Below are 10,307 nucleotides of genomic sequence, written 5' to 3'. Positions count from 1 at the left end.
CATAAGTTGCTTGTCTTGCTTAGCATAAGTTGTTGGTGCACATAGGTGAACCATTGCTTACAATAAGTTGTTGGTGCACATAGGTGAACCATAGTTTATAGGCTTTGTGCTTGACAAAGTAAACGCTAGTTTTATTCCGCATTTGTTAAGCCCATCTCGTAAAAGTTTTAAATCGCCTATTCACCCCCCCTCTAGGCGACATCCGTGTCCTTTCACTTGCTCAACAACAGAGCGCTCACTAGTCATCTTGTAGTCATAGTATTGATCCATGGCATACAATTCAGTGCCAGCATCCGAGACCCCAAATTTGGCCTCGAGTGCATGCCACACATCCTTACCATGATAAAAAGTCATGTATGTGTCAACAATATTATCTGCAAGAATAATGAAGAGAGCCGCCTTAAACATGGCATCGACTTTCTTGTAAGCTTCCGATGCATGTAAAATGCATACATGAAGTTTGTCCTTTATTACAATGAATTCCCACATATTTGAAACATATATGATGATATTTACATCTTTAATGATGTTTTAAGGCATGTTCTAAACAATCCCCTTTCCTCCGGTTCTAATTCTGTTTGGCAGAAAACGCCTCTTTTTAGTGTTTCTGACTTTACAGGATCTACGAGACTCCAAAGAGGGCAAGGTCAGGGGCCACGCTTCAAAAATTTAGAGATGAACTAAATGAGCTGAAGTGGGACACCAGGAGGTCAACATGCTGCAAATGGGGCCCAGGGGCGCGCCCTCCCCTTTGGGCGCGCCACCGACCTCTGTTCCATCGTCGTCCATCCGATTCGCTTCAATTCAACGCCCACCAATTTTTTTTGACATAAAAACCACTATATATACGACCCCCAGGGTTTCGTCGAGGCTACGGAGGCAGGGATCAAAAACACATAAACTGAGAGTCTATTGCCCGCCGCCGGAGGAAGATTGGAGGGGGAACCGCTGCCGGAATCACCTCCGGTGGCCTCTCCTCATTCACCAACGCCTCCTCACCAACTCCATGATGAGAGGGGAGTAGTCCACCCCCTGGACATTGGGTTTGTGGTGGTAACTTGATCCAGTCTCTCTATGTATGATCATGGTTGAATTCCATATGATGTGTCTTGTATGTCTATGGATCTATCTATGTAATTCTTGTGATGGATATTATGGTGTAAGATGATATTTTTTATGCATCTAAGGTTGTGTTGGAATTATTATGATTTGTCATACGTCGGAGATGCTTCTATGATACATGTTATGATTTCTATTCTTAATGCCTTGTTTATCTTGTCATCATGAGGTGCTTGACATCACCAAGTTTAGGTAGATGGGAGAGATGTAATTTGTTTCACACAACACATAAATCATTGCATCCATGTCTAAAAGTGTTTAACACAAAGTAGTATGATGTATGTAGGTATTGGATGGCCAAGTGAGAGATGGCATATGCATTGAGTGACACAAACATTGCAGCACCACATCCTTTATCTGGGGTAAAAAGGGAGAAATATGATGTGTGGTGTGACAATAACGACTGCTGGGGTGACAACAACAACAAAAAGATTATTTCTTTCATCTATGTGTTCTTGGAGCTGTAGCCATCATAAGTATTACCATTAAAACATGACTATGCTGCATTAAAACATGACTATGTTGTGTACTTTTATTATCTATAACATGATCACCACCATAGATTGAGACGGGGGATTGAGTGAACCCATGAACCCGTGTCCATTGTTCCTATAAGAAAAAACCTTTGTCTTGTTGTCTTCTGTGAAGAGGATTGGGACACTTTACATTGTTATTTTTGCTACACTTTATTTTCTCGCATCAAATCAACCTCCACAACTCAATTAATTTTTTTAAGTGAATAATCAACTAAAACTTGTGACAATTTATTTGTAGGGAATATTAGCGTTTCCTTCTTTCTCCTGCGGATCGATACCCCACTTCCACATTGAATTGTACTACGATGATCCCCTGCACTTGGGGGTTATCAAGTTACTTTTCTGGCGCCGTTGTCGGGGAGCGTAGAGCTAAAGTTTTTACTCTCGTGTGAAGTAGACATTAGATTTATTTTCAGTTTGTTTTACATCTAGCAATCATCTATGATTGGGGAGGTTTACCTCTTCAACTTGTTTAGCTTTGAGTTCTTATTAGATTCTCATTTAGTTTTGTATCTAGTTTTATTTGCAGCACATCTCCTTCATCACGCCTCCACCATCATCAACGAGGTGCAAACACCAAAGCTTGAGGAAGCTGCAATCTAGTGAGTCTTTTATTTTCCTTTCCTTCTTATTTACTTTTATGTATTTTTCTCTATATTTGGATTTTCCTCTGGTTTTACTTCTCCTCCTTGCTTTTACTTTCGGTATTGCATTTTACTTCCAGCATTATTTTCATTTTTTTCTTCATACACAAAAATCTATAAAAATGATTATATTCTTTAAAATTATGTGTGTCCAAACTTTGAGAGTTTTTTGTGAATATAAATCAACTAGAGAAGGAAATAGAGTATACGAATTTCTTGAGCACCTCAATGAATTTGCTACTTATTTTTGTGAACTACATAACATAACTTGTTGCAATAAAAAGACTACAAACACTCTCACTACCAATGTAAGCATAATAGTGATCCTATAATTGCTTCTTATTAAGAGTGTAAATTTGCATGCCAAGATATAGAGCAAGTTTAGAAATATGTTGCTTTATGTTTCCGCCCATGAATTAGACTCGCTTATTAATGAAAATTTTGATACTAGTCATGAGGAACGTGTGATGAAAGGACACATATCTATTATCCTTCAAATGTGCAAAAAGGAATTTAGTGATAATACCTATGTTATCAACTATAATAAAATAGACCTTGATACATTGGAAAATACTAAAGTTGTGCATGAGGATTATGATAAAAACCTAAGCTTGGAGATGCCCATGCATCCCATAGAAGAATCCAACAATGCACCTCTAAATATGCCTACTAGCTCTACTACTAAAATTATTAATGAGAAAGAGGAATATGATGATGCTCTAGATGATGGATTATTTTTGCTTGAGAATCCTCCATGCTTAGAAAGTACTATGTTATGTGAGGATGAAAATGAAACTTGTTGTTTGTGATAATGCTCTCATACATGAGAATCCCATGTTATTATTAAAATCTCCTATTTACACAATAGAGGAGAAATATAGTACTTATGTTGAGAAATACTTGCATGGTTTGCAACTATCTTATGCCTATGGAAAATCTTCTTGCAGCCATGATGTCATGATTGAAAGTGCCACTAATAACTATTTTTTGAAAGAGGAAAGCATGTTAATGAATCTTTTAATAAATTTAATGATCCTCTTTATATGCCAAAGTTCTCATAGATTCATGATTCAAATAGTTACACTATTAAATTTAATGATCCTCTTTATATGCCACAATTCTCACATATTTTTTTGAGGGAAAACCACACACTTTATTAAACTTCAATCGACATCATTACAACGTATGGATCAGGCCGCAAATCTAGCTATAAATAGCGACCTGGTTCCAAATTTGAGGCATATTTAGCCAGGTTATGAGCATCTACATTGCTATCTTTCCTCTCATGTTTAAAAGAAACATCAGCAAAAGAAGACACCATGGATTGGATCTCCCGAATCACCGAACTATAGTGACTCCTAGTACCTTCCTTGATTGCTTCAATCACAGCACTGCAAAGCTTATTTCTATTCTCCGGGCACCAATGTCTAGGGAAAGCGATAGAGCTTCCCTACAGGCCAACGCCTCCAAGGTTGGCGGATCAGTTACACCATCCATGACCACAACGCTAGAACCTTGGTAGACTCCAGTTCCATATCTGCACAGTGCAGCCCATGCACCTCTCTTAGCCACCTTTGCTTGAGCTCCATCAACATTAATTTTCAGATAACTGTCCATTGGCGTTGTCCATCGCTGAACCCTTCGGCTCGATAGTAAATTCCCTTTCTTTACTTGGGCTGGTGTTGCCACCCACAGCTCTTGTAGATAATTTGTGACAAAACCAAAAATAGATAGCGGACTCTCAAACAACCCCTCATGTATGACTTTCCTCCTCGCTGTCCAAATTGCCCAAAGGACTACTAGTACCTTTATAAATTGAGTCAGATGAATCAGTTTCACCCGTGGAGTGAGTTTCTTCCATTAGCCCACCAAATGAGTTCCGGTCTTTTTGAGTTGTCCTTGCTATCTCAGTTTGGATTAAGTTCACTGCGCCGCCGGTACCTCAACAGCACGGCCTGAGCCTAGATCGAAAGGCCCAAAAAGCTTCCGATCATCTTCTTCCTCAAGAAAACACCACCTGACGCCGTTCGCCCCGACCAACTACACCAACTCCAGCAGATGCGTGGGATCGAAGGATCTCTCCAACAGAGAATAAAAAGGGAAGGCCCATAGAAGATCTGAGATGGAAGAACCATACAAGATTGAAAGCAAGAAATATCAAAAATATGGCATACCCGGGAACCACCTCTTTGTGTATTGCTCTGTTGTATAGGAGCCATATTAGTTGAAAACTTTCATGAGAAGGTACACCTTTGTAAATCATGTAGTCTTGTCATTAGATCACCAACCCAATGGGAAGAAAGGCCCAAAAGGATTACTCTATGTATTGCTTGTCTGCATTACATTGAAATACATCAAAATAACATACTTCTTTTTTTATAACAACGCAAACATCACCAAAAATTGCTTGGTAAAATCTCCAACGAGTCACCAGAGCATGTGAAAAACTATTGCTATGTGAAACTGCTGAGTTTTTCATGTAGAAGAACATCATCACATTGTTCCCAGATACCAGACTGTGGCGCATAGCAAACACATCTCACCAACTGATGAACTTTGTCCTCCCATCAAAGCAAGAGCATACATTATACCCGCTTCTTGCATTGAAAATGCAAAAGGACCAGATTCTAGGAGATTCAAAATTTGAGTGATGTCCTTTGGTAATACTTTGCAAGTGCCAAAATTTATCCACAGCGAAAAAGCTAAACAAATTCTTGAAAAGAGATACAACTAAGCTCCAAAAAATGGGCATTCAATACCTGCTCTTGCTGCATTTTTAATGATATATAGATCCTACGAATCAGATAGCTTTGAATAACGCCAAGCTTTTTAATGACACACACTGAATCATGAAACTTGAATACCATAGTAAAAATCAAGATCCACACACTGATTGAATCAACATGTTTAAAAATGACACATACTACCATCAATAGACATAAAAACTATATAAAATGAGGCAATATGAAAAAGTAATCACCGACATATATCCAAAATCAATACTCATGATTCATTTTCTTATTTTGCAGGTACTAAATGATGGCAGTGCAGAGGCTTTCAGCACAAATGTAGGAAATGATCATATCAATGCACATGTACTTACACGAATAAAGATCTGATTTATTTAGCATAATCAATATCATGTTTTTTTCCATATTACAAAACTGACCAAAGACACTCAGGCAACCAAACTTTTCATAAATTGGAACTGCTGCATGGTGATCCCGACACAACTTACTCTCCATTTACTCATAGTATGAAGGTACAAAAACATTACTGAAAAAATGAATAGAAAATAAGATTTTATTAAAATACTGATAGTGATTATGATTTCTATCTGCTGGTTTTGTCCTATAAAGATTGTTGTGCAGAGAGATTCGGGGAACTTCTAATCTACATCGAAAAGTAAATTGCCATGGAGATTATGTTAACCAGAGTGTCTAGATGAGAATGACAGGGGCAACCAATCCCGAACAGTTCATCAATAGGTACACAAAGCTAAGGTATGGAAATCTGACAATAAACTGTAAATACATAAACAAGAACATGGACATTGACTTGCCAAAACTGTCAAATATGCAGCAAGACAAGGAACAACATGCAAGTTTATCGTGCCAAATCAGCAATGATGGAACTTTACATTTCACGGAAAAAAGTACGCAAATACGAAAAAATAAAAGTGAATTAATGCTCATATATATTGTGTTTATCTTTACAAATCACCCAATAAAAAGTTGGAGTAAGACGACGCTGTCCGGTGGTTTCACAAGGAGACGGAGTTTCACCTTCTGTCAGTTGTATCGGTTGTATCTTGGAGGGGGTGGCGACTCTTATTCTTATTTTCTATTTTGTATATGTTTTGTAAATGGTTCTCCTCACTAATTTGTATCGGTTTAGCGCGCGGTGTGTTGCTTTATTTATAAAGCACGGCGAAAGTCTATTTCGAAAACACATGGGGAGACACACCGTCATCGACGCGTTCCATTGTTCAAATCAATGATAGTACTGGCAATTTCTTACAATTTTTCCACGCAAGTTGACAACTGCGGGTCAAGTCAATGATTGTATGCATAGCGACAGTAAGATTGAAAACGAAACGGTTTAGTGAGATGTAGCAATTTTATTGTTTATTGTACAAGTTGAAGTGTTTAACAGAACAGATCTCTCGTGGATTAGCCTAGTCAGTCGTACTTCTCCGTCCAGCGATAGTACTGGTAAATTCCTTTGGTTGTTCCATTCTTTCGTGGAAACAACCTCAGGCTACTACTAGTAGTTAGGCGCGAAAGCCCTGCGCCAGCGGGCATCGGCGATACCAATCCAATCCAACCAACCATGAGCGTCATTTCTCTGCTCTTCTTCTTAACTCTCCATCATGGCTTTCTCTTGGCATCTCCGGCTGTCGACCAGTTCACATTCGATGGCTTCGCCGGCGCGAACCTCTTGCTCGACGGTACTGCGGAGGTCACCGCAGACGGCCTCCTCATGCTGACGAACGGCACGACTCTGCTGAAAGGCCACGCCTTCTACCCTTCCATTCTGCGGTTCCACGCCGCCGCCTCAACCCCGCGATCCTTCTCCACGGCCTTCGTGTTCGGCATCCTCAGCGAGTACGCCGACATCAGCAGCCCCGGGCTGGCCTTCGTGGTCTCCAAGAGCAGCAACTTCTCGACGGCGCTGCAGAGCCAGTACATGGGCCTGGCCAACGCGGCCAACAACGGCAATGCCACCAACCACTTCCTGGCCGTCGAGCTAGACACCGTCGTCAACGCGGAGTTCGGGGACATGAGCGGAAACCACGTCGGGATCAACGTGGACGGCCTCAAGTCCGTCGTCGCCGACAACGCGGGGTACTACGAGGACGGCACCGGCGCGTTCAGGAACATGAGCCTGCTAAACCGCACGGCCGCGCAGGTGTGGGTGGACTTCGACGCGCTCACCTCGCTGGTCAACATCACCATGGCGCCCCTGGAGGTGCCCAAGCCCAAGAGGCCTCTGCTCTCCACCACCGTGAACCTATCGTCGGTGATCCAAGACGAAGCTTACGTCGGCTTCTCGTCGTCCACCGGCGTCGTATCGAGCCGCCACTACGTGCTTGCCTGGAGCTTCAGGATGGACGGGCTAGCCCCGCCGCTAAACACACAGAAGCTGCCGGGTCTGCCGTTCACGATCCCCAAGCGCTCGTCGAAGACGCTGAAGATCTTGTTGCCGATAGCATCTGCCGCATTGGTGTTGGCACTGGCTATCACAGTGATCGTAATTGATCGGAGGCGGCGCAAGTACGCAGAGCTGAAAGAGGACTGGGAGACGGAGTTCGGGCCGCACCGCTTCTCCTACAAGGATCTGTTCCATGCCACCAACGGGTTCTGCGACGAGCGGCTGCTAGGCATCGGCGGATTCGGGAGGGTTTACAAGGGAGTGCTTCCGGCGTCCGGGACGGAGGTTGCGGTGAAGAAGGTGTCTCACGAGTCGAGGCAAGGCATGAGGGAGTTCATCTCTGAGGTGGTCAGCATCGGCCAGATCCGGCACCGGAACCTCGTCCGGTTGCTTGGGTACTGCCGCCGGAAGCGCGAGCTCCTGCTGGTCTACGACCACATGCCAAATGGCAGTCTCGACAAATTTCTCTATGATCACAGCATGCCGGTTCTCAGTTGGAGCCAGAGGCTGGGAGTCATCAGCGATGTCGCGTCCAGCGTGCTGTACCTCCACGAGGACTGGGAGAAGGTGATTCTGCATCGAGACATCAAGGCGAGCAACGTCCTACTCGACGCCGACATGAACGCACGGCTGGGCGACTTCGGCCTCGCGAGGATGTACGATCACGGCACTGATCCGCATACCACGCACGTGGTCGGCACCATGGGGTACCTCGCCCCGGAGCTCGGGCACACGGGCAAGGCCTCCAAGGCGTCCGACGTCTTCGCCTTCGGCGTGTTCATGCTGGAGGTCGCGTGCGGGCGGCGGCCCATCTCCCAAGATGAGCACGGCGATCACTTCCTGCTGGTGGATCGCGTGGTCGAGCATTGGCGCGAGGGGACGATCACCGACGCAGTCGACCCACGTCTCCGAGGCGACTTCGCCGTCCAAGAAGCGAGCTTCGTGCTCACGCTCTGCTTGCTCTGCTCGCACCCTCTGCCCAGTGCGCGGCCAGGCATTCGGCAGATCATGCAGTTCCTTGATGGTAACACGCCGCTCCCGGAGTTATCGGAAGCTCACCGAAGTGTCAACATGCTGGTTCTAATGCAGAACCAGGTGGTGCTTAACTCGCATTCTTTGCCATCCACGGTAGCTGGTAATATTTTCTGACATTCCTGGAGCGAGATAAGCACAAGAATTGATATTAGTTTTCGCATTGTTACTAGCTGATGAAAACTTGTACTACTGCGTACGCAGTAGTCCATATGTTACTTCCCTCGTTGAAATCCATACATTGTACACAGTCTGTACTTCATGGAAAGGAACTTGACTCAAAAAATCTATTGATTTTTCTCCAAGTACATTACATTCAGAAAAGGACTCTTAAACTTGAAACTTTCTAAGAGCATCTCCACTAGTGCTCCCATACGACGTTCGGCACAGCCGTTTATTTGCCGGAAGCCGTCGGCGCAAAAATGAAAATAGGGACGGTTGGCTCCCAGTCGTGCCCCCCACAGAAAAAGAACGAACTTTCAAAATTTAACCGCGGTTCATTTAAAAAATGATTGCATAGATATTTCGGGCTTGCATACATAGTATGCATTAAAATTTAGAAACAAAACATCTGAAAACACAAAATAACTAATGGCGGCCATGGCCGAGGCCAAGGCGACAGTACATGGATGCCGCTAGTCCATAAGGTCCTCGTCGTCGTCGATGGGCTCCTGCTTCAGCGGTGGGTGGCGGCTACATCCCTGGCCTCCAAGGAGGCGTGCTCCGCGATGCGCTGGTCTAGATATTCTTCCGGGTCCTCGTCGATCTTCAGCTGAAAGGCCGCCGCCTTGTACTCCAGCGGCGGCGTCAACTCCTTCTTCACTTCGCGCTTTGGCCTAGTGAGGCGGAGGTGGCCGCTAGGAGGAGAAGGCTGGCGCGGTGCGCCTGAGGAGAGGCGAGAAATATATTTCTTGCTGGGGCACCGTGCTGTCTACCAGAGTGCTCCCCTCTCCGCACCGTCCGATCTTGGATCTGTGGCTCCAGCGATTCGACGCTAGCGTCCAACAACTGCCGCCCGGATTCCGCGACGGAGTGTTCGAAGTCGAGCCATCGTCTTCATTCTCGCCCACCCGTCTCAGCTCTCCTCCCCATCTCATCTTCCTCTTGCGATTTCCAAAATTCCCCACCGGATTGGCTTCGTCGGCGACGAGCGGGTCGTCGGGCCGGTGTGGGCGATCCTCCTGGCCAGTGGGAGTGTTGGTGGAGCATCTTCGCCGTCGCTGAATCGCGGATCGACGCATCCGAGGCGGGTAGGATTTGACGCATTCGAGGTGGGTGCTCGTCGGACTTTGAGGCGTCGTCGGCGGGTTTCGTCGGCGACGTGCTGCTTCCAGTACTTCCAGTTGGTGAGTCCCTTGATCTCGATGCTATCTCTCGATCTCGATGCTTCCAGCACTTCTGCTAGCTGCTCGATCTCGATGCTTCCAGTACTTGCGCTAGTTGTGTTCGTCCCGGTCGGCAGCTAGGGTTTGGGACTCAATCGTCGATTTGGTCTTCATTTTAGTTGCGGAGAATCAATTGAGGAGATACTTGTTAGATTTGTGTTCTACTGGGGCCAATTTTCGTGCGTGTTTGTTCCTCAGAACTGAAATTGTGTGTGTGTTGTTCGATCTCGTCGACTATCTAGTTGTAGTAGATTTGTTGGAGCTCGTTGATACACGATGGTGCATTACGGTGGTTTTAGTTGTATTTTTTTCAGAATGAACTGTGTACATCTGAGCAGCAATCTTCTGGCATGTATTTTTTACCTAATACTTACATGTGTTGATAGCACCAACACCATGCTCCATGTAACTTACATGGTTTTATTTACATGTTTTTA

At 44.7% G+C, this 10,307-nt stretch overlaps 1 protein-coding gene across 1 annotated transcript; it reads left to right on the top strand.

Annotated features, from left to right (window-relative positions):
* Positions 1 to 6,631: 6,631 nt before the first annotated feature.
* Positions 6,632 to 8,602, top strand: LOC124687579 (L-type lectin-domain containing receptor kinase SIT1-like). Its single transcript, XM_047221357.1, has one exon. It carries the CDS (start codon positions 6,632 to 6,634, stop codon positions 8,600 to 8,602), a length of 1,971 nt encoding a protein of 656 aa, XP_047077313.1.
* The last annotated feature ends 1,705 nt before the right edge of the window (positions 8,603 to 10,307 follow it).

This window comes from Lolium rigidum, chromosome 2 (assembly GCF_022539505.1).
Source record: "Lolium rigidum isolate FL_2022 chromosome 2, APGP_CSIRO_Lrig_0.1, whole genome shotgun sequence".
NCBI classification, from domain to species: Eukaryota; Viridiplantae; Streptophyta; class Magnoliopsida; order Poales; family Poaceae; genus Lolium; species Lolium rigidum.
The sequence above is the reverse complement of the archived record's forward strand: the minus strand, read 5'-3'. Positions and strand labels throughout refer to the sequence as shown.

Excerpts from the sequence above, each read along its gene's own strand:
- LOC124687579 (XM_047221357.1), top strand. The coding sequence starts at position 6,632 with ATGAGCGTCATTTCTCTGCTCTTCTTCTTAACTCTCCATCATGGCTTT.